The 24,808-nt window shown below is 41.3% G+C and overlaps 1 protein-coding gene across 1 annotated transcript in view; it reads left to right on the top strand.

Moving 5' to 3' along the window:
* TMPRSS7 (transmembrane serine protease 7) overlaps positions 1-24,808 on the top strand; it is a 52,912-nt gene that overhangs the window by 14,548 nt on the left and 13,556 nt on the right. The window contains exons 5-10 of the mRNA XM_026659037.1: positions 2,204-2,397; positions 3,560-3,598; positions 7,107-7,335; positions 10,818-10,948; positions 13,188-13,300; positions 17,742-17,848. Coding sequence (XP_026514822.1) covers positions 2,204-2,397; positions 3,560-3,598; positions 7,107-7,335; positions 10,818-10,948; positions 13,188-13,300; positions 17,742-17,848 — 813 coding nt within the window. The remainder of the gene's footprint in view (positions 1-2,203; positions 2,398-3,559; positions 3,599-7,106; positions 7,336-10,817; positions 10,949-13,187; positions 13,301-17,741; positions 17,849-24,808) is intronic.

Raw genomic sequence — 24,808 nt, forward strand, 5'->3', positions numbered from 1 at the left:
CGCCGTAATCCTGGGGAGTGTAGCTCACCATACAAACTTAATTTTGTGTGAAACTCTCACTCAGAGTTATTTTGGCTCTGCCTGGTCCATGCACACAGTTGCACGGATAAAACTAAATCTGTTTAAACTCAGACCCTTAGTTAAACCAGCGCCACTTCGTGTGCGGTTACAGTTAAATTGATTTAAATCTGGCTAGGGGTTAGCTAATGCAGTACAAGCAGTCTTAAGCGCATAAAGGTGTCTAAACAGGTTTAATTACACCAGTGCAAATTTCTGTGTAGACAAAGGCCTGGTCCACACTAACCCCCCAATTCGAACTAAGGTACGCAAATTCAGCTGCGTTAATAACGTAGCTGAATTCGACATACCTTAGTTCGAACTTACCCCGGTTCAGACGCGGTCCACACGCGGCAGGCAGGCTCCCCCGTCGACTCCGCGGTACTCCTCTCGCTGAGCTGGAGTACCGCAGTCGACGGCGAGCACTTCCTGGTTCGACTTATCGCGTCCAGACCAGACGCGATAAGTCGAACCCGGAACTTCGATCCCCAGCCGCCGAACTAGCGGCTGGGTGTAGACCAGCCCAAAGATTGATGGTTTGGAACTTGTGGGCAGGCTTGGGGGGAGGTGAAACAATCATGAACTAAAATCTTGGTTGCCACTTGAAACTAAAGAGGTGAATTTACCCTATTGATTTAGTTAACCAATGCAAAAGAGTGTGTATACACTGTTTTATATCCATTTGAACTAAGCTTACTTTAGTTTAGTTTGACTGTTAGAAATTGGTTTAAGCTAACTTGAAATAAGCGTCTGTTAAACTGAACTGGTGTCCACCTGTGGATTTGTACCAGCTGAATGAAATAAATGAATGGTTTGTCTATTGGTGTAGTTTAAAGCAGAACATCCCCTTAGCTCTGGTCTATGCTACAGAGTTAAACCAAAGCAAGGCAGCTTATGTTGACCTAAAACTGTAAGCGTCTACATTAAAATGTCATGCCCTGCTACGTCGACTTAACTCCAGTTCTGCGGGAGGTGTAGCGCTTGGGTTGATCTGGTTAGGTCAATGCAGTGCCAGTGTAGACACTGCGTTGCTTACATCAACTTGATGGCTTTCAGAAGCCTTCCCATAATGCCCCATGCTGAGAATTAAATTGGTAAAGCGTTCCTGCTGACACCAGGAGCATACTGTGGACATGCAAAAGCCATTTAATAACTGTGGCGGTTGTACGTCGATGTAACTTAGATCGACATAATTTTGTAGTGTAGACAAACCCTTAGTGTGGATGCAGTTACACTGCTATAATGATGTTTTATATTGGTGTAGCTATTCCTGTACTGGAAGGAGAATGAGACCTTGCCTACACTGAAAAGAGTCTGCCAGTATAGCTGTACAAGCAAACTCTCTAGTGCAGGTTCAGCTTATTCCAGGAAAAGAGTTGTTTTACCGATTTATACCAGTTCCCAGAAAAAAACGTTCTATGCCGACAAAATGACTCTCTTTGTCAGAATATCTCCATCTACACTAGGGCTTTTGCTGGAATAGCTTTAGCTGTTTGGGGTGTGATAAGAGTGTATTCATTTTTATTTATTTATTTTTAACTGACACAGCTGTGTCAGCAAAACTTTTTAATATATAGACCAGGTTTAACTATACAGGTAAGGTACCTTTCTACCAGTATAACTCTGTCCACGCTTGGGCTTGTATCAGTTTAGCTAAATTGGTGGTAAAACCACACCACAGCCACATAGTTATACTGAAATAACTTTAAAATGTAGACCAGACTTTAGGCAGGGGAGCAGGCAGAAGATAGAGGCTCAGTGCTATTTTGGAACCTAAAGATAGGATTAAATAGTAGTAGAAACTGTTTTAGGATACTGCAAAGTGGTTGTTCAAGGATAACATTATTGGAGAGATGGTCTTTCCTTCATTCCTACTTCATTCCTTAGGGAACCAAGCCAACACCAAATCAGGTGGAAAGATTTGCCTCAATAGAAAGTGGGGGCCCTCTGAAAGTTACTCTAATCGTTTATAATCTTAAATCGTGTCTTCTGAAGAGAGAGTGAGAAGGCCCAGTGTGTCAAAACAATGTACCCAGATGTAAAATGGGAATCGTACTCTTCTAAATCACTATCCAAAAGCCCATGTAAATGTCCAATCAGAGGAACATTGCAATATGACAGACTCTATATGTACATTTAATTTCAGTAACAACAACAATGGAGGCCTTCTTATTCATTTCTGGATCGTATTTGTGGTACCACAGGCTAAAGGCCAAGTGTTCTGTGAGGACTGTGTGGCTGCCATTTTAAAGGACTCTATTCAGACAAGTATCATCAACCGGACCTCAGTGGGGAGCCTTCAAGGGCTTGCAGTCGACATGGACTCCATTGTGTTGAGTGGTCAGTATTTGTACATGTCTGCATCCTTAATGAATTACTTTATGTATTAGAAGTCTGTTTTCCTAGAATAGCAACTGTTATAAAACTACCAGGTCTCCTATCCCCAGCCCCACTATTAATTTACGATAAAAGCAAAAAGCTACATCGAGTTCCCATTTCAGATGGAAGATGAACTGAGGCGCTGAATCCCACGGCTCCTCGAGTTTGGGAAGGTTTGAATTCAGTTTAATGTTGTTGGCACCATAACAGTGAACTTCCTGATTTTGTGTGACACAAATCCCAGTCCTCACACTAACCTTAGTTCAATCTCTTTGCCTTTAATCTAAGGTTTGTATTTAAGAACAAAGGCAAAGGACCATGCTTTTGTAGATGAGGACCTTTCTCATCTATGTTTGCCTAGAAAGGGAACTGTGCATGGCTCCTGCCCTGATTGTGAGAGGCGGTGAGAGACTTCTTACCTAGAGGAGTCTTATCCTCACCACGCACTCCTCCCTGGTTTCTCTGTGGCTTACTGAAAAAAATCTTATGTGACTGATGACCAGGAAGGTCCTATCCTGTATTAAGGGCCTAATCTTGAGGGTGCTGAGCACACTCAATTCCTACTGCCTTCAGTAGCAGTTGAGTGTTCAACAGCTCACGCAGTTAGGCACCTTAAGATTTCGGTGAGGACGAGGACACAAATGATGCATCATTCAGTGCATTTGCTGATGACGATGCCCCAAATCAGATTACAACATGTGCTAGTTGAGCGGTGTGGCCCCTAAGATCTAATACAAAACTCGGTGTTCTGCTTCCATAGTGGCCAGATAGCACACTCTGCAGGTATGTAGCCTGAGAAGCAGATAGGGTTTCTGATGGTCAGCAATTGGGCAGGTTATAGGATGGATGGGATTTTCTCAGTGTTGAATCTCCCTTAAAAGTGTGAGAGCTGGAATTACTAAACTTATATGAATTTATTCCACAGAATTCTCACTGCTTTTTTTCTCTGCTCAGACTATTCAGGGGTCAGACACTCTCAGCAGAGTATTATGAAACTGATAGCTGAAATATGTAAAGTGTATTCATTACGAAGTTTATATGGATTTGGCTAGATTTAAATGCTGGATTTTTGAATTCCATGTAAAATATGAGCAGGTTCACTTTAGTTTCTTTTCCAGTGCAGCTGGGCTACGATCAGATTATTCATCAACAACTGGAACAGGTAATTCTGGGTTTTGTTTTGTTTTGTTTCAATATTCACTGTTTTTCACTTGTAATGAGATGTGCATTTGCTCAGTTTTGTTCTACAAGGATAAAATTCAGCCATGGCATGTATGTGTGGAGCTGCCATTGCAGTCAATGGGGAGTCCGGCTTGTGCCCAAGCACAGAATCTGTCTCTGAAAATATTGTTTGGTAGTATTTTGATAGACATCACAAACCAGTATCAATATATGCTTTGTAACTACATCTGTGTGACGCTCCAGAGGCATAGGTTTTTGGGGTGTATTATCTTCCTCCACTTTGTTCCCTCTGAAATTACATAATGCGTTTAGTGTCTGAATGAATCCCATGACTTAAAGCAAAAGTTGCTCAAAACTGCTTAGTTTTTCCTGACCTTATGGGTTGACACCATGCAGATCCCCGCTTGGTTTCACACTCTCGCCATAAATCAGAGTTGCTTGAAACTCGGATCTTATTTGCTAAAATGTTCATGTACTTGATTGTTTCTTGGATTTATTCTAGGCTATAGCAGCAGTTGGCACGGGGTCTACAGTGGTTCTTTCTACAGGCTTTTTTAAGTATGTAAAGGAGCTATTTATGGGACTGAAATAGTACAAGATGTGTGTTCCAACTCCATGGTAGCGGCAATAACATGAAGATCAGATCTTGCATTAATTTAGTCCTGTATGTGTCTCCTCTAGATGGGGAAAGGGGGAGGGGAGAAGGAAAAAGAGGACCATTTGATACAAACAGATGTTTGAGATTCTCTCTCCTAAACCCCATGAATGAAAAAGATGACATCACGTTCTAGTCTTCCTTTGTCCACATGATACACTCACTGTGTATGTGAGAGCAGTTGGTAATTGGTATTTAAAAGAAGCTTGATACTGGAATACCATGGGGCTGCAGGTGAACATTGAGATTAATTTGCCAGAGTGGTCTAGGAAAACTTGCACTGGTGCTATCTTGTTTCATGCCTGACTTCAGTTAGTTATCGAAATGATTTACTTTCACAATTACTAAAATAACCCACAACATTACTGTAGTCAAATTAAATTAATAAAAATTAGTTGTCAGCAAAGCTGATCTTGTACTGTGGGGAGGGGGTGGAATGAACACCTGTTATGAATCAAAAACTGATTTTTGGTGACTAATAACTGCACTAATTCTGAAAAAAAAAATCAACTATGTGAGAGAGAAATTGAGTTTATGTTGAAGGTATGTGGCACTTATTTATGCCATTCAATCACTGATGTGAATAAATATTTCAAGAATATTCACGTACATTTGAAAACCTCAGAAATATCTGCTTTTTCCTGCATTGACTCACTACTGATTAGTTTCTCATCTCTAATAATTTACACTTCTGGAAAGACGACTTGTTGGCAACTTTGTTAGGAGCTTGCTGCTACTCATTATGTTAAAAGAAATATTTAATTTGGTTTGCCAATTGCAACATAGTAATACAGCTGCTTTTGGGTTCACCCACAGATGCATTTACAAATATTCCAGTAATATTTTCATTAGTGTTTCAAGGGGGTAACTATCTGAGCTGAGGAAAATTTACCCTTTTAATTTGTAAAGATTGAGGTAATTACCTTGTGTGGGTCCAATTCTTTTGCATTCACACCTTCCCCCTCTTTCCTTCCAAAGAATTGTGCTAAGAGTTTCAGGTATGAATAAATTGAAAATCCCAAAGCTTTTTGAATTGAAACTAAGGACTTGACAGTAATATAAACTGGCTCATTTTAACTTAAATTAAGGTTTGCACTTCAGTGGTACTTTCCAATGAGCTTTGTTCAAATTTCGATTTTTGTCATAAACTGAAACCAGACAAGTTGTATGTGGTTTGGGGCTTTCCTGGGAATGTTGCACTAAACCCTAATAATCTGCACTATTTGCACTGTAGACTTGCCAGCAGAATTGTTAGCTTGTTTCTTTTTAACACGTAGAAGAGCAATATCTAACCAGATGGACGCTTCAGTTCAGAAACCTTAATGACAGCAATACAGCAGTGCACTTTGGATGTTCTGAAGCTTAGAAATCAATGGTGCATAGTGGAGACCAGAAATCACCTGGATTTCTGCCATGTGGCAGGGCAAACTTTTCACAATGAACAATTAGAATTTACCTCTTCTTTCTGTTGACCTGTGAACCCTTGTATAAGTCAAATGTATTTTGCAAATAGCAGCTTTTCAAAATGACAGTACTTCCAGTGCAAATGCTCCTTCAAATATTTATTCATATTGGCATGCACCATGCTTTTATTCTCTCTCAATTTTCTTGTCACTATAACTGTCTTTAATCATAGACTTGTGAATAAATGAGGCGGTAAAAGCCCGTGGGATATATTGGCATATTCTGTTCACAAGAACCATTATGAATACACTTGTTACATATGCCCATCTTGTTTCACTCTCCTTGATCAGGTGCAGTGAGTCAATATTCATGGGATGACTAATAAGAATTTTAGTTATAAGCTAGGGACGCATAGGTTAGAAGTGACTGAGGAGGAGAAGGACCTCGGAGTCCTGGTTGATCGCAGGATGACTATGAGTCGGCAATGCGACGTGGCTGTGAAAAAAGCTAATGCAATCTTGGGATGCATAAGGCGAGGTATTTCTAGTAGGGACAGGGAGGTGCTGCTTCCGTTATACAAAGCGCTGGTGAGACCTCACTTGGAGTACTGTGTGCAGTTCTGGTCTCCTATGTTTAAAAGGGATGAACTGAAACTGGAACGGGTGCAGAGAAGGGCAACTAGGATGATCCGAGGAATGGAAAACCTTTCCTATGAAAAGAGACTCGAGGAGCTTGGTTTGTTTAGCCTAACCAAAAGAAGGCTGAGGGGGGATATGATTGCTCTCTTTAAATATATCAAAGGGATAAATACCAGGGAGGGAGAGGAATTATTTCAGCTCAGTGCTAATGTGGACACAAGAACGAATGGATATAAACTGGCCGTGGGGAAATTTAGGCTTGAAATTAGACGAAGGTTTCTAACCGTCAGAGGGGTGAAATTTTGGAACAGCCTCCCGAGGGAAACGGTGGGGGCGAAAGACCTCTCTGGCTTCAAGATTAGGCTAGATAAGTTTATGGAGGGAATGGTTTGATGCGATTACGTGATTCTAATCAATTAGGCAATAACGGCCATCGCTGGTAAAATGAGGGTCTGGCTAGAGATTCTTGCCTGTATGCTCGGGGTTCTGCTGATCGCCATATTTGGGGTCGGGAAGGAATTTTCCTCCAGGGTAGATTGGCAGTGGCCCTGGAGGTTTTTCGCCTTCCTCCGCAGCATAGGGCAGGGGTCGCAAGCTGGAAGATTCTCTGCGACTTGAAGTCTTTAGATCACGATCTCAGGACTTCAACAGCAGAGTTAAGGGAAAGTGGGGGGGTCAGTTTTTGTGGCCTGCATCATGCGGGGGGTCAGACTAGATGACCATATTGGTCCCTTCTGACCTTAAAGTCTATGAGTCTATGAGTCTATGTTGAAAATGTGGTATTTCTACAGGAACAAATTGCATATATGATCTATATGCAGATCGTCTGCATCAGCACTTTCCACTGGACATCACTGCTACCTCTGGGAGGATGATTTGTTATTTCAAACTGATTGCATTAGTGGGCCATCTAATTCGTCTCTCAATAGCATCTATTCACATTGAAGCAGATAACTGCATCACTGACTCACTGACCATTTATGACTCCTTGATGCCAATCAAAAGTAAGATACTCCACCGGTATGTATATATATTTCAATGAGAATTCTTTGGTTCTGCAAGCTTTTCATGAGGTTTTTTTGTGATTTTACTTTTTAGTTTAAGTCCTCACTAAATTTTGGTTTTTGTACAAATGATAATCATGAACTTAATTATCTTACATGAAGAAGTGAGTGGAAAAACAGGTCTTGCTAATTAAAAGGCATTTGGAAAATGATAAATATTAAACTTAGATGCAAAAGTGTGAAAATATGCAGCTTGTTATTGGGCAGAATTTCCCATTTCCTTTCAGGAAGCATGAGTAGACTGGAAGAACTTTCAAAATGTATCCTTTGAACAAATTAGGAGACGTCAAGAAACTCTCCTTTCATGTGTGAAAACTGATAACTTTGCACTGCTCTAAAAACTGCTAGCCTGGTTCTGCTGACACTACTCCAGCTCCATTGCACGGTGCTTTTCTCAGCTGGACCATGGCTTTCAAGTGCAAGTAATATTTGTATTTTAAGGATTGTACAGTTTATAACTTATTTAAAAGTTTGAGTTCTGTGAATTTTTATAGCTGGAGAGAGTTGGTGAATGAAGGATCTGGGTTCTTTTTTGGAGGGACAGACAGATATTTTTGTTCTGTGTTTGTATTGTACCTAGCACAATGGGTTCTTGTGCCCTGATTGAGTCCACTGGATACTATTGGAATAATAATAATAATTAATATAGAGTACCGGAATTATATGGGCAGTGACAGCTTCTTCCACTCTGCTCAAGTGATTCAACTCTGACCTGGAGGGAACACCATGTACAGATGGAAAGCTTAGTTTTGTAGCCCTTTAAATCCCTTTTCCTGCCCAGCAAGAGGGTGAACAAGAGAGCTGGGTTTTGTATTCTGGACACCCATCCACTGGAAACTTTACTGAGATCACTGGCTCAGTTCATACGGGCTACCAGACCACTATTAGTGGCAACATCCTTGTTAGTCTTTTCTGTAAGTGAACTGTGAATACATCAAATGTGAACGTCTGGATCACTATAGCAGTCTTACCATGGAGTCACAGACAGTCCCCTTAGACTTCTCCAGTTTATCTTGCCACTCAGACAAACTGGACTTAGTGATAAACGGCCACTTAAACAAAAAATCACACAACATTCAGGTTGCTTCCAGTCTCAAGAGACCAATCACTTACCACAGATCAGTTGGTACTCTAGAAGATTCTACACCAAAGACAATACCTGTAGCCAGTTCTGTAATAAATTATCTACAGGTTTATTAACTAGAACAAAGGACTGACTTATTTACAGGTTAAAGCAGGGATTGGCAACCTGTGGCCTGCCAGGGTAAGCCCCCTGGTGGGCCGGGCTGATTTGTTTACCTGCTGCGTCCGCAGGTTTGGCCAATCGCGGCTCCAGGCCAATGGGGGCGGCGGGAAGCAGCGCGGGCCTAGGGATGTGCTGGCCGCCGCTTTCCGCAGTCCCCATTGGCCTGGAGCGGCGAACCGCAGCCAGTGGGAGCCGCAATCGGCCAAACCTGAGGACACGGCAGGCAAACAAATCGGCCCAGCCCACCATGGGGCTTACCCTGGCGGGCCGCATGCCAAAGGTTGCTGATCCCTGGGTTAAAGCAAGCAAACATACACACACTAGTGAGTTACTATCTAAATCCTAACAGTGACAGAGTTGTAACGATCTGTCTATACAAAGTGTCTTTCAGGGCAGACCCAGGAAGCAGCCCGTGGGGATCTTTGAGTTCAGTTTAGAATCTCTGGCCTTTCAGCCAACAACCAAAAAGATGCAGTTTCCTCTTGTCAGAGATTTTTTTATTCTCTTCCCCCAGAGTTTATGATGATGGGTTGAGTTGACGTGCATGTCTCCTCTTCCTGGGTTGCGGGGGTGGGGAGCAATCCACAGAATAGACAGACAGACATAATTTGAATAGACAGATTTGTCCACTGACGTTCTGCAATGGTTTGTCTGGTGTCTATGGGCCTTCTTTAGTTGGGTGGGAGATAACAGCTCCTGTGGCAAACTAGTATTTCACATTTTGGTAATGCTTCTCTCCTGATTGTGGGGGTTTACAGTTTCAGAGCAAACACTTAAATATTACCTTATAATGTCTATATTATAAGTGAGATTGATACATGCTGCAACATACAAGCATTTCATGGAGTCTAAACACTAAATACATTCTTTAGAGACTAATACCTATTTTGAGCAAAACTCACATACAGGTGACCTGGCCTGGTCTCCAGCTACGAGGTTGTCAGTTCTGAGCTCATGCCTGTAGCCTGGGCAAGAGTTGGCATTTGGCCTGCCAACATCACAAATGGTACCTGTACTCTCCCCCCTGCTCATGGGCCTGCAAGGGCACCTACTCTAGGCTTCAGGTCAATGAGGTTTAACTTAATTCATCAAATTTTATCTTTGTTTCATAAGGCTAGTTCAGTATACTGGCTTCTTTCATATCTGGTTCTTAAAATATTATTATCTTGGCAAACATTTCAATAGTGTCAATATGAATTAAAAAAAAATCTTATTTCTGTGGCAGAATATCTAACCTACTTGGATAGATAAGAACTTAATTTGAGCCATTCTGCTCTTTGTGTCTTTAAAAATCCAGAGGGAATCAAAAATGTCAACACTGCCTAAGGGAGGAAAAGGAAGAGACTTTAGGATTAAGTGAGATGTTCCTACCCTCTCAGTCAGTCAGGGGGTGAGGAAAAAGGGGGAGGAACTGTTGTGTAGAATGTCTGGTGATGGCATAAATGAATGAGACATTTGGTGGCAAAATGGTCAAGCAGCTAAAGAAACCATTGAACAGGAGAGGTGGGGAGCTGAGTCAAACAATGATGAGAGAGGAAGGAGAGCTGGGATGTTTAAGGAATAAGAAAAGAAAAAGACATTTAGGAAACTTTCCCACTTTGTTTATGGCTGCAGCTGAGATGAGTGCTGTCACGTCTCTGAATGACTCATTCAGCTTTGAGTTCCATAGAACAGCAGACTTGGGCAATTATATTTATTGTGGAAGCAAGTTTTGAGAGCTGGAAATGTGAGTAAGACTAGAATATGGAAGGGCATGTGCGTCACTAGGAGTTGTGGGAATCAAATGTGTGTGTTGCTCTTTGAACTGCCACCAGATCTGACAGGGCCGGATTTCTCTCTCTGAGGAGTGTCCTTTTATAACTAAAAAGAATAATATGGTGCAGCTGATCAGACGTACTTGTGTGGTTTATTTTCAGTATTAAAATGGAAAACCTCAAAACAGCTCCCCTCCCCCCACCCAAAAGCAATAGTAGCAAACCATGAGCTTAGCTTCACTGTTTGCTGACCTGAAAATAGTATGAAATCACATGTTCTTCTAGAAGGGAAGGTCAGTGCTTTTAAAGTAGAGTTTGGATGGAAGATGGCTTTACAAACTTGGTTGTCCCATGGAAACTTTGCACATTTAATAACAAGATTAATGTGCATTTAATACAATACTATTCATGTGGGTGCTGTCACTTTTTTCCCCTTAGAATTTGTGAACCAACCATCTCATTAATGTCATTTGTTTCCACAAATAACCTGATGCTGGTAACGTTTAAGTCAACACAAATACAGCAACTGAAGGAAGTTCATGGGTACTTTGAGGTCATTACACAAGAAAGTAAGTTATTATTTAAATGAATTTGTATTTTTCATGGAGATGCCACTCCAACCCCATAGACTGACTTAATGAATTTGGATAACTCCTGGTCAGCTTCTTTTAGTCCTTCTTTCTCTTCTACTCCTATATCATCTCGATCTCTCTCATGTTTTTCAGTACCCACTTGTCTCTCTTCTAAATTGTTTTTATCATGTTGACTCCCAGCATGATAAAATTTCCCTATTTTTTCCCCTTCCTGTAATCATGTTTGTTTGGATTAGCTATTGTTAAATGATGCAGTCATGGAAGTACATTTAAAAACAACTTGACTGAACTTGTATTTCAAACTAATCACCAGTCGTATACTCCAATATGCCAGTAGATGGAGGTGTTGTGCACCTTATTTATAGACAGTCACTCAGTTAACACAAGTGTAAAATGACAGGTTTCAGAGTAGCAGCCGTGTTAGTCTGTATCCGCAAAAATAACAGGAGTACTTGTGGCACCTTAGAGACTAACAAAGTGTAAAATATTCCTCCCACAGCTTCTTGTTAAGAAGATGTTATTTACTACAGGCAGCTTTTTGTGATCACAATGTAGTACTATGGGTGGGACAAGAAGTTGCTGCAGATTTTTAACCAAATGAAGGGCTACTGTCCATTTATAAACATAAACAAATCCTGTGTTTGGACATGTTGTTGTTTTAATGAATCATGTTTATAAGAGGAGTGCTTAAGATGCAGCCGGGAATTGGGCCCCATTTTGCTATGTGCTGTACAAATACAGTGCACTAGACCGTCTCTGCCACCAAAGAGCTCATAATCTAAATGGGACAGACACAGGGTAGGGGAAAGGGTATAATGGACAAGTAGAGTGAATGATATGATGGGGGCAAACATCATGTTGGTGCTGCAATTTTATTCTTGGCTTGTGGGGTATGGGTTTGGGGGAGTAAGGGAGGGGATAAGTTACATGGAAAGGAGAGGGGATGTTGCAGGGGCAGGTGTGGAGTGAGGTGAAGAGATGGTGAGGGAGGGGCTGAAACAAATAGCAAATCAGCACAGGGCAGAGCAAGTCCAGTCTCTGAGATCATTAGCATTCCTGGGTCACTGCTTTAGCTACTTATGCAGCTGTTCCTACAGGCTGAAGTCTGACTGGCAGTACTGAGGCTGAAGGTATTGAGTACTCAAGTATTCAGCATTAAAGCTGAATTTTGTTGTTTAACTCTTCATATCTTGTTTACATTTTAAATTTCTCTGTTTGGGCAATGAATATTGACAATCACGTTTTAGACCTTTGTGATTAATCCATTTCTTTTCAATTTCTCTTTGAGATTAAGAGGTGACTTCATCGGGCTAAAAGTACTTGCTTGGGGAACAGAAATTTGATAAAAAGGGCTCTGCAATCTAGCTAAGGTATAACTTAGTCCAATGGCTGGAAACTGAAGCTAGACTAACTTAGAGTGAAAATAAGTGCACATTTTTAATATTGAAGATATTTCACCATTGGAACAACTTACTGAGGGTCCTGGTGGATTCTCCTTCAATATCAATTTTTGAAATCAAGATATGCTTTAGTTCAAACAGAAATTATTTTGAGAAGTTCCTAACGCCTGTGTTATATAGGCGGTCAGACAATATAATTGCAATGGTCCTTTCTGGCTTTATAAAACAGATTCTCATGCACTACTACAATGCTGATGTTTTTTGGTTGCAAATATACTACTTGGTAATATTTTAGATCCATGTAACTGAGTGTGATTAAACTTTTAAAAAGTAAACTTTCAGACACAAACTCACTGTGTGTGGTGTTTTTTTTTTTTTTTTTTAACAAATCCAAAATACGGCTCATGAGTCTGAAGAAGGTCTTGTAAAATGGAAGAAATGGCTTCTGTGAGCCACCTCTACTTTTGAGCTGCAGTGTGTTGGCTTGACGTTGTTAGTTGGCAGCTGTGGAGGACCGAACAGTTAATATGATCTGGTGACTTTCCTGTTTTGGGAGAGACATGGAGTGGATTTTCTGAGGCAGCATTCTTGGAGCTTGCCAGTTCGGTGTCTGCATTTTCAGTGCCACTCTGCTGCTGCTATTTTTGTACAGCTCTGGCCTCTGATCTTTTGTGGGTGGGCCAGAAAATAACACTTAAGTTGTCCTGTTGTGGAGCCAAAGGACGGCAACTAACGTAGACACTTATCCAACAGGCTACAAAACTGGGATATTTAAAATAATGTGAAACCCCCCACCAAAATATTTCTTTTTTTAGAATGTGGAAAAACGATATTGACAAAAGAGAAAACTGGCTTTGAGGGGCGAATTGTGAGTCCATATTATCCAAGCTACTATCCTCCAAAATGCATTTGTACATGGAACTTTCAGGTAATGTCTTTTCTTCTTCTTTAGGCATTTTGCATAATTTAGGCAACAGAATCCTTAGGTTTTTGCTAGGTAGTGACGTGCTTTCTGAGAAATGGGGTAGTCATCTTATAGAATGGTTATTGCTGAATACATGCAATGCACTGGAACCTGTAGAAAGTAACCACTGAAACGCCCAACAGAAAGTAGCATCTTGAAATAGACAAGTGGGTCTGCAGTAACAGTGGCTGCAAATTTTACTTGAAAAGCCAGGAGGCGTCCCATGAAAGATTAAATTAGATTTATTTGTTAACAAGAATTATTCATAAAATGCTTTGACGTAAATAATTTAAAATGTGCATGTGTGAAGTCCCTTGTGTAACAGAAAGTGTGTTCTGTCTGCCGTCATTCATCTGAGATGTGGGGCTGGATTGTAAGTGCTCAGCATTCACGCAGCTGGTCTCACATTTTCCATCAGAGTTCAGCACCTCTCATTTTAACGCTCAAGGTAAGATTTTTTCAACACCCTGGCACCCAACACTCACTTTGCTGCCTAAAGGGAAGCTCAGCTCTTTTGGAAAATCTGGCCCCTGGTGCTAATGTATACAAATGTAAAGCGGCTCAAAACAGCGTGAAGTGCAGTGACACCGGTACATGGGCTGTGTGTAGACAGAGTTTGCCTTCTGAGCATCTCGACTCCAAACAGTTCAGCCAGTCTTCTAAAACATCTCAGACTGATTCTGCACAGTCTCTACTTGTGTTGAAGAGGTGGCTGATAAATGCAGATAACTAATGTAAAATACTTGGTACCTTTTTGGATGTTCATTTAATAAAAGTGGGGTCTTGTGTACACATTGAACTGTAGTAATATTACTTTGAATGCCTCTGTGTTCTCCTCTCATATCCCTGGATCTGCAGGCACTCTTCGTGCATTATACTTCTCAGGATTGATAGTGACAAGTCCGAGTTATTTGTGATGTCAGTGAATAGTCATTGCACTGGGAAAAGAGACTGAGTCTGTAGCCTGGGGGTTACAGGCGTCATCTGGGATGGGGGAGACCCATGTTCAAGTCCCTGCTCCAGTGACATTAATAATTTATACAAAGTGGACCTGCTTCAACAGGAGAGTGTGGGAATGTCTACGCTTTGAGGTGGGGTGTAATTCCCAGCTTGAGAAGACGTACCTGCACTAGCTCCATCAGAGCTAGTGCACTCAAAAGAGTGTAGCTGTGGCAGTATGAGGGGCCAGCCACCCTGAGTACTTGCTGTCTGACACATGTACTCAGGGTAGCATGTCACCGTGGCTATGCTCTATTTTTAGCGCATTAGTTCTGTCGGAACTAGCCTTGGTATCTTTCCTCAAGCTGGGAATTACGACCATAGCTCAAAGCGTAGACATAGCCTGAGGGAACAAACCCCACATGATAGATGTGCAGTCTCCTTGCTTAACTCACAACTGGAAGGTGCTCAAATACTACCATCATGAGCACGATATAAAAACCTGTGTAGAATAGAATAGAATAGAGACACCCATGCCAGACTATCTCGTAGCTCAGTGACTAAGGCACTCTTCTCAAATGTGGGAAACACAAGATAATATCCCTTCTCCACCTCAGGTAGAGGGGGCAATTGAATCCAGGTCTCCCACATCCCCAGCTAGTGCCCTATCCTCTGGGCTAAAGGTTATAAGGAGGCCAGTGGAACCACCACCTCCTTTTCCCTCTCCGCCCCCCACTTTGTGACTCCAGCCTGAAAAATGGAAATGTTTTTGTAATACTGAAATGTAACACTACATTTCAACATTACTGATACATTTTGATTTTTTTGGTTTGGTCAAAACTATTCAGTAAATTCACTAATAGTTTTGTTTCTACTGAAATTGCATTTTTCGGTCTTTAAAATATGGGCAAAAAAATTTTCACCCAGTTCTGGTTGCCAGTTTTTTAACACAGGCAAAACATTTTGCCCTAGTTTTTGTTCTCAGAAACAGCTGAAATATTTTGCCAGAAATATTTAGCCTGTATCAGACTTCTAGCACAGAAAACTTCAGTCCAAACAGTTTAGGTTTGAAGTTATAAGCAACTGAAAACAGGATCTTAGTATAGGAAGTGTTGGGCTCAGGATATTACAAGGAAAACAGCTGGTTTAAAATAAAAAAAAGAAATTCAAAATTTTGCACTTGTTTCACTGTGGAGACAGACCAATTTCCACAATTTTTGGGGAAAACTTTGATCACTTTTCTAAGTATTTTAGAACTTTTGTTTCATTTTAACTCTCATTATTTTTGTGGTAGTGCCTAGCAGTCCCAGTCATAGACCAGGGCCCTATTGTGCTAGGCGCTGCACAAACACAACTAGAAAATGGCCCCTGCCCCAAAGAGTTTACAATCTAAGGATCAGCCAGAAGATGGATACAGACAAACTGGGGAGCACAAGGAATCAATGAGACAATATTGGTCAACATGATAGGCAGTGGTCTCGGCACACCAGCAGCCTAACTGTTGTCAAGCATGAATGTGGGGAGGAGTTTATCTGGAGGACAAAAGAGAGTTCTATCATGAGAGCTGCAGGGACACCAGACTCTGTGCTTTAGCAGAGAACTAGAGAATAATCTCCAGCTTGGAAGTCCCTTCCTTTGCGTTCTGTGATGTATCCTGGTCCCCTCTGGAAAATGGAAGCCCAACCACTCTGTTGGAACTTGTTAAGGTATTAGGGAACAAACAAAGAGCCAGTCAGTGTAGATAGCAGGAGGGGCGTAAAAGGAATAACTAAGAGCAGTGAGCTACACAGCAATAGTATATTAAAAGTGGTGAAAAATATTTGGAATTTGATGAGGAAGTAAGGTGAAGAGATTCAGAATGGGGAGTAGCTGTTCTTTTTTTGGTGGTAGGATTTTGAGTGGGTTGGGAGCAGGGTTGAGGTGGAAAGCGAAGCATAAACTGAAAATGGGAGGTGAACGAGTCAAAATATAGATATCGCTTTTTGGAAGTAGGGATGGAGAGAAGTTGGACTCTATAGAGATAGAGTGGAGGAAATCCAGCAGGACTTAATAGTTTTGATGTGGGAGGAAAGAGTAAAAACCAAACAAAAGCTTTCAAACATGTATATTGAGGAGGATAGTGGTGTTTTTTCATGGTGACGGGAGGGAGTTGGGAAGTTTAAAGTAGGGAATAGGAGTTAAGATTTTTCCACATTGGTCTTGAGCTGTTAGGATACTTAGGCAGAGGAGAGATGTGAGCCTCTATAGAAAGTGTGGGAACAACTGGTAACTTTGGTAAATGCAGTATTGGTAGAGTGGAAAGGGATGGAAACCTAAAGTGAGCTAAAGGAGAGGAAATCAAAGAATCAGAAAGAGCCATCAATCATACTCAAGGAGTTGGGGGCGGTAGGGGGAGGGAGGGAAGGACAAACTCACTTAAAAGATAGGAGTTAAAGTGGCGTTTTTATATGTATGTTAGAATGTTCAAACTGAAGTCATCAAAAAGTGAGAAAGCAAATAAAATGAAGTACTGCATGGTAAATAGTGAAAAAGAACTGCATACATACATAACTAGGAGGGGATGAGTAAGGGAGCTAGAGAACCAGGCAAGGAATAAAAGATAAAGGGAATGGATTGAGTGGCTGTTGTATTGTTGGAGACTAGGCAGAAGAAAATTTGGAATGATCGAGTCTGGAGGGAGAAGAACTGGGGCTAAAGCTAACTAGCTCCAGACTGTTTAAAGGACATTCTTAAAAAGCTCTTGCCTTGTCCCCTGCTATTCTTAACTCAAAAGGCCTTTCACAACATACACAGGAATTGCTTTTTGGTATGTAGGAACTAACTCTAGCACTGTCAGTGCGTATTGTGCAAATGCTGTGCATGTGGCCAAATTATACTTCTCTCATCAGTAAAAGATCAGGATGAGATCATGACTACTAGCTTCTAGTCACTTGTCTTCTGTTCCTGTAAAATGGAACCTCTGTTGATTACATGTGTCTGTGATATCCTTAGGCTTAATCTGGGTTTTAAAATGCTTTGAAATCCTCTGGATGCAATGTGCTACCAAAAAGCATGATATGGAATAAAATAAACCATAACCTTGGAGAACTGACACAGATGTACCTCAGTGTCTTAGCTGTCAGTCAGCCATGGCTGTCGGCCCTTGCACTAATGAAGTTGGAATAGCCAGAGGCCTTTGATCTCAGTTTGAAAGCCGCATTCCATATATAGTCAGGAGATGAAAGGATTGTTTGCTTATGAGGGATGGAAAGCCTGCAGCTGCACTTAGCCTCTGCTAACCTAAGCTTTTGCTGGCAGCTGAAAAACCATCAGGCCTGCTCAGGTGCTCTTTGTTGCTCTGTGCAAGCCAGTGCTCTCCTGTAGCTTGGTATCCCGAGAGCATAATAATTGTTAAGACAAATCTAAAGATTTTAATTCTCTGTGTGCACAAAATGTTTTTACCAGCCTTCTTGCTTGTTCGCTATAGACTCCTCAGAAGAGCCTGGGTATAGCACTGAAGTTTCATAACTACACTATCAGTGAGAAGAGCATCAAGGGCTGTGAGCGGGGATGGTGGAGAATTAATGAACACATGTAAGTATTTCCACATGGGTTATTAAACTAGGAATTGTCAGTAAACTCATTCACGCTACTGAGGCATCTGGGTTAGTAATGCTTAGAAAAAGGGGGAAGAAGAGAGATTCATAAACAAGCATAGCATTTGTAACATGCCCCTTTATTTGGATGATTTTTATAACTATAAACCTAAAATCAGATATTTTTCTAATTAAAAGAGCAGCTAGGCTGAAGAGAAGGGCTCTCTCTCTTTCTCTCTCTCTCTCTCTCTCTCTCTTTCTCTCCTCATGTAAGAGAGAGGAATGGGAGAACGTGATGAAGATGGATGTCCCGTGAACCATGCAAAATAGCTTTGGGTTCACTGGGTTAATCAAACTGAATTTTTTGTACAACTTCTTAACCTGTAACTTAATTTCATGATTGCTCACAAGAGATATTGAGTCTAATTGGAGTCTAGTGAAAGCATATCAGGTATCATGGGGACTTTATTAGGGAAGGCGTGGTTCTTCTGTCTCTATCTCCATCCACCACCCCACCCAAAGTGCTAAACTGGCATAATTGGGTGCCCTGTGTGTGGTACATTTACTATGTACCTGTCATTAGAATATTGCTGATTCTTTAGTTTTCCCCACAGGCTCTTTGCATCCTTTTTTCACTCTGTTGTAGTCTTTTTTCCCCCCCCCCACCCTTCCCTTCACCCTTTACTTGTTGGGTTTTCCCCCCACAATCTTGCTTTACTGGAACATCGAATCCAATTAGCTGTTAACTCAAACTTTAACTTCTGAACCTGCTTTGGAAACTAGTCCAAGTTTGGGCTTACTTGAGGATATGAAAAACTCATTAGCTAGAACAAGGGAAAAATGCCTTCCCATTGTTATAATCCTATACATTTAAGTATTGAAATGAGAGGCTCAACCTCCTTCTGAAGCTTCTCGCATTGACTTTTGATGGAAGCTGGTTACTGGACTACATGGACACTAAGTATTTCCCATATCAAATGGATATCCAGAGGACTTCATTTTTTTCCTGAACTAGTTATAGGGTACCTGTGAAATTCCCCAGGGTACAATCTGGACTGTTGAACAGCTGTGTCCCCTCAATTCTCCAGACTGGGGTGCCTTTTACACTGCTTTGCTGTGAGAGTAACCACTCCTGGTCTGCTCACACACAGCCTCTAGCATATAAATCACTCCCAGATATTCAGTATGAGTTCTATGCCCAGCCACTCTTGAATTACACTGCAGAGCAACACCAGCAAATTCCCAATCCCAAACTTTCCCTCAGAAATGTGTGTCTTGTACTGCCCAGCCCTCTCCCGGACAACACAAGCTCCTAGAAAGCCCATCATTTTATTAATAGAAAATGATATATGCACACATCCTGGTATCTCAAATGGAGTTTCCCAAACACCTCAGTTTGAGCACACAGGTTTAGATAAAAAAGTAAAACAAGTTTATTAACTACAGAAAGATAGATTTTTAAATGATTACAAGTAATGAGGTGCAAAAGTCAGAATTGGTTACTAGAAAATAAAAAGTAAACCACAAACTAATATCTAACTTAAGCTAAATTAATTCAAAGCAAAGGTCTCTCTCACCACATGCTTCAGCAGTCTTGCTGGCTGGATTCCTTTCAGCCAGGATCCCTCCCCCAGTTCAGTGTTACTTGCCTTGTCCTTCAGGAGGTGCTGGTGCTATGAGCAGAGAGAAAGGGGGGGAGTATTTTGGGGCATCTGTTCCCCTTTCTTATAGTTCTCTTTTTCTTTGAAAATCACCTCCAGCTGAGGTTCAGGAGACAAAGTCTGTGGGGACAAGAACCTCTAACTATTTCCTTGCCAAAATGTAGATTTCTTGCCCACATCCTTTTTTTCTGCCAAAGAATGGTCTCTTAACCAGGAGATAGTTGATTTGATTTTGTCGACACCTGAGGCATCAGTTTGCCTTTTGTCTCTGAGGAACTGGTTTGTGCCTGCTTTTCGAAACTTGGAACATGTCTCAGCAATGTCATAGAGTAGAATCTTATAACTTTACATACAATGTTGTCACACATTTTACAGGACAGTAATGATCAGCAAAGTATGAGTTTTCAAATGATACCTCACAAGGCATACTTTGTACAAAATTGTAAAAAGGGTGAACATAGGGATACAGATTGTCACAGTACCTTGAAGGATTTAGGATGTTAGAAAACTTCTGGGATGATTTCATATCCAATGTGATATCTGAAAATGAAGCTGGGGTGGGGCTTTATTAGTGGGAATCTCTCCATGAAGAACCTCTTTTAAAATAATTATGGTCCAGCTGTTTGCCTTCTGATTCATAGGATTTTTTTTTTAAAGTATGGACCATGGTAACTTTATTGTAGTGGTTTAATTTTCAATTGTGAGGACTGGGACCATATTCCTGATCTTAGTAACCCGGTGATATTACAGCTAGGGCTGGGTCAAATTTTCCATTGAAACTGCTTTTCAAAGGAAAACCAGATGTTTAACTGAACAAACTTTTGCAGCAAGTGTCTGCTTGCATAGAAAACTTGGGGTGTTTTGCCAAAAAAAATTTCAGTTCTTTCAGTTTCTCAATGCAAGTTTTTGTTGGGTCAAAATAGTCCAGTTCTGACCAGTTCTAATGACCGTGTTAGCTATGTTGGGTGAACCTAGTTAAAACACTGCTGGAGACTCGCATGATTTTGAGGATTGGAGTAAGGCCTTGGAATATACTGTAGCTGTGATAACTGGGACCCCCACCCCAAAATTCTACAGTTGTCTGTTCTGATTACATGGGGACAGGTTTAGCCAGTCAGGGACCCACAAGTCCTACTGTATGACTTTCGCTGTCTATTCAGTGAGCCCCAAAAGCTTCTGCCTACCCAGAGAGCGCACACATTCTGAGAACTGATTTTGCTAAAGTTTTTACAGGCTTCTAAAAATAGATGTCTTCTTGTTAATGTTTCTGTGTGTGAAAACACCACTGGAAGAATTCCACATACTGTGATAAGCTGTAAAAAATTTCCACAAGGGACTGTTTTAAAAAAATACTCCTGCTTCAGCACCTCATTGTGCGTCCCATCAGAAGTAGTCACTGGCAGGTCGTCCTGTGTGGGTGAGAGGAGACAGTCTCTCCTGGCTTTGGGAGCAGGTGGTCAAGTATGGAGCTGGTTTCTTCGCTACGGCGGTGTGTTGGGTGCAGAGTGGGGCTCCCTTGTGTTGAAGGAAGCTGAGGTATGGAGCAGGTCTCTGCTAGCTAGTAGGGGGGAATCAGATGTCTAATAAACCTCCTGCTGTGTGCGCACTCTGGCAGGCCCTTTCTTGCTGTGGGAGTGTTAGCAGGCATGTGGCAAATGAACCACATGCACTCCTATTGGCCCTGACAAAATGCAGGAAGTCTCTGCTCCTAGTAGTAGGGGAACAGAACTGGGGAGCTTGGTCAACAATGCACTTGCACAAGCTCCCTTCCACTTACCTGTGTGAACATGGTTTGGGGTTTTACAACGAACGCTTTGCATAGCTGTTCTTATGCCATTTAAAAAGCCATACACCTCTCTCCATGTGCTGCTGGAGCAGAATCTCCTTCATCTGTCAGAAGTACTTTAATTTTGCTTTGCATGGTAGCTTTATTGCACCAAAGTCCCTCACAGAAACACAGGAACAAGTTTTCCCATTCTTTACAGGAGATGGTTGTGGTGCACACAGACACCAGTTAATGTCCATTAGTTCCTTGAATTCTCATGAGAAGTGGACTGATTAACTTCTCTGCTACCTTCTGTATTGAATATACTCTTATCTGTTTGTACAGCATCTAGCACAATGGGGTTCCGGTCCTGTTGTGATAACGGGGCCTAGAAATTTACCCTAATTGTAAGCTCAAATGTAAAAAGTGAGGTGTAAGTTCATAAGATGTCACAGTAACTTGTAATGATAAATGGTGATGCAGGGGAAAAGGTACGAAACAGAGACTGACTGAATTGTGTCAAACAAAAAGGCCGACTGATATAACTCAAGGACAGTGTTAAGATCATACCTGGTAAACAAGAGGAGTTGGGGACTGGAGATCAGTGAATAAAAATTGGTGTGTCAGAAACTAGGCGTAATTGGTGGACAAAATAATGAGGATGGGGAATTCTACCCATCGCTCCCTTTTGAGGTTCTTAAAGAGACTTTGGCTACTAGAGCAAACTTTGCCATTATGGCTGCCATCCCACCATCTCTTGACACCTCCTGGACCTTCGTCATCCTGAGAAATATCCTGGCCAGAGGGGGACCCCCATGACATCCCCATCAGTACTGGCTTTAGCTAAATCCCAAACACTACCTGAGATGTGAAACTTTGCCCCCTTTCCTCCACCTTCCCACCTAAATATGTCCTTTTCCTTCCCTACCTTCTTTCATCTCTTGACTATCTCTCTCCCTTTTCCGTCTGTCTAATAAGTGTCTGGCTTAGCTGGCCAAACTGTGTATTCTGTAACACTGCTGTAAGCCTGTGATTAGAAAGTGACAACTAAAAGCAGTGCCCTAAAAGGCCCAATGCTGTTAGAAGTTTGCCAGGTCTCAAAGTAAGACTATGTCCTATCCTGGCATTTTTCAAGCAGTGGGGTTAACACCAGTCTTTCTTTTTTCTGTATCTTTAATAAAAGGTTAAAATTATTAACGGTGTGTATGACATCGTATTAAGCCGGCTGAGGTCTCTAAATACCAAACCTTGTTTAAAAGTGTTTACATAACCCAGTCACTGTCCAACATTAAACACCTGTGACCCAGATATTAAATCTAAATTAATACAACAGAGCTACCATAATAAACAGAATGAATAAAATGTAACTTCTAGTTCCAGCCTACAAATCAGTCCTTATCAGACAGTGCCTCAAATCCAATAATTCATCTGATCCTTCCTCGAGTTTAGTAGGTGTTAACCAAAGTTGTTTTTGAAACAGTTCTGCTCTTGGCTATGCTTGCAAAATAAAGGTGTTCAGCATCAATTCAACTGCTTCCATTGCTATCATCTCTTGATAATAATGGGTATTTTGCCAGTGTAGATAAGGCCTTAAAGCTGACAGATTATTCCTCATGATAAACTGTTAGTTTGGGGAACTTTTCCTTTATTACTGTCAAATTCTAGACCAGCCTCAGTGCTTAAATGTTGCTCAGAATTTTTTCCACTTTCAAAAGCTTACTCTATTATTAAAATGAGTCTAAAAGGCTGATGGATGGCATTCTTTTATTATTTATATTTTTTAAATATACACACTAAATATAAATATTGTTTTATGGCAGTGTCTACAGATCATGTGCAGTCTCTGTGGCATCTTTTGATGAAAGATGCCATAGAAATGCAGGTGGACGGGCTGGCTTAAGTGTTTCTTGGCATCTATGGGCAATTTAGCTTTCTCAGATTCAGTAAGTGGCATCTAGGCAGAAATCCAGAGAAGCTGTTTGCCAAGATGGCAGCTTAAACTAGATGTGCACCCAAGGCAGTTCTCCATCTTTGATTCAGTCCACTTGTTTAAAGACTTTGCTTTCAAAGGGAAAAGTCCTTGAATATTAATAGTTGATGTGGGCTTGGTGTTTGCTTGCCAGGTAACTTATTTTTTCCCTGGTACCCTTTCTCTCAAAACATCCAGTTCCTCCTTTATCCTTCTGACTGTTTGCTGCCTTCTCCTTAGGAATCAGAGGGCAGCTGGAATGCTACATTTTTATGAGGACATGGGGACCACTTAGGCTGGTCACCAGAAGACCATTTGGAGAACTTCTTTCCACCAGTTCGCTTGTCATGTCTATACCAAACATACTTTCAATGTAACATTTCCTTAATATTTTCAAAAACTTTTCATGGTGAAGTTTTTGGGTTCCAGTATTTATTTTGCCACGAACAGAACTATAATCTAGTTCCATTTTGAATTATTTCACTCTAACTGAAAGAGCAAAACAGAGTAAGTCTCCATGAGACAGCACATGTAACGCACTGCATCAGCTCTACCTCTCAGAATGGCATCTGCCCTTGCTGGCAGGAAGACTGCTAGAAAGTTAAAGGTGCAATACAAACTAGTCACCTCTCATAGCTACCTGCACTACACCCAGCTCATAAAAAATCTCCCTAAGTTGTTATATTCTGTTTCAGATTTTGGTCCTGTTATATTTTCCAAACCCTTCTACTGTACATGCAGTGGAATGTTTCAGATGCTATCACGAGGGAGAAGAATTGTTGTTCTTAACCTCTGAGGATAGGACAACAAGCAATGGGCTTAAATTGCAGCAAGGGAGGTTTAGGTTGGACATTAGGAAAAACTTCCTAACTGTCAGAGTGGTTAAGCACTGGAATAAATTGCCTAGGGAGGTTGTGGAATCTCCATCATTGGAGATTTTTAAAAGCAGGTTGGACAAACACCTGTCAGGCATGGTCTAGATCAGGGGTCGGCAACCTTTCAGAAGTGGTGTGCTGAGTCTTCATTTATTCACTCTAATTTAAGGTTTTGCGTGCCAGTAATACATTTTAACATTTTTAGAAGGTCTCTTTCTATAATATATAACTAAACTATTGTATGTAAAGTAAATAAGGTTTTAAAAATGTTTAAGACGCTTCATTTAAAATTAAATTAGAATGTAGAGCCCCCCGGACTGGTGGCCAAGACCTGGGCAGTGTGAGTGCCAGTGCCATAAGTTGCCTATCCCTGGTCTAGATAATACTTAGTCCTGCCATGAGTGCAGGGGACTGGACTAGATGACCTCTCGAGGTCCCTTCCAGTCCTATGAGTCTACGATCAATACACTGGGGACTTAGGGAGCCGCCTGTTGCTATTAAGTTTTCTTTTGCAAATGGTACTAGTCAAACTGACAAGGAGAAGGCTAGGCTTAGTAAAATTATACTAAGATTTGAGAAAGCAGCTGTCTCTCCCTACCCCAGTCAACCCACGATGCTGAGCTTCTGATTCCCCCCAGCAGTTTCAATAGGGAAAAAAAATATTTCTGGAACGTAAAAACCTAATTGC

The sequence above is a fragment of the Terrapene carolina genome, unplaced genomic scaffold (genome assembly GCF_002925995.2).
Source record: "Terrapene carolina triunguis isolate 2854851 unplaced genomic scaffold, T_m_triunguis-2.0 Scaffold558, whole genome shotgun sequence".
Lineage (NCBI taxonomy): Eukaryota > Metazoa > Chordata > Testudines > Emydidae > Terrapene > Terrapene triunguis.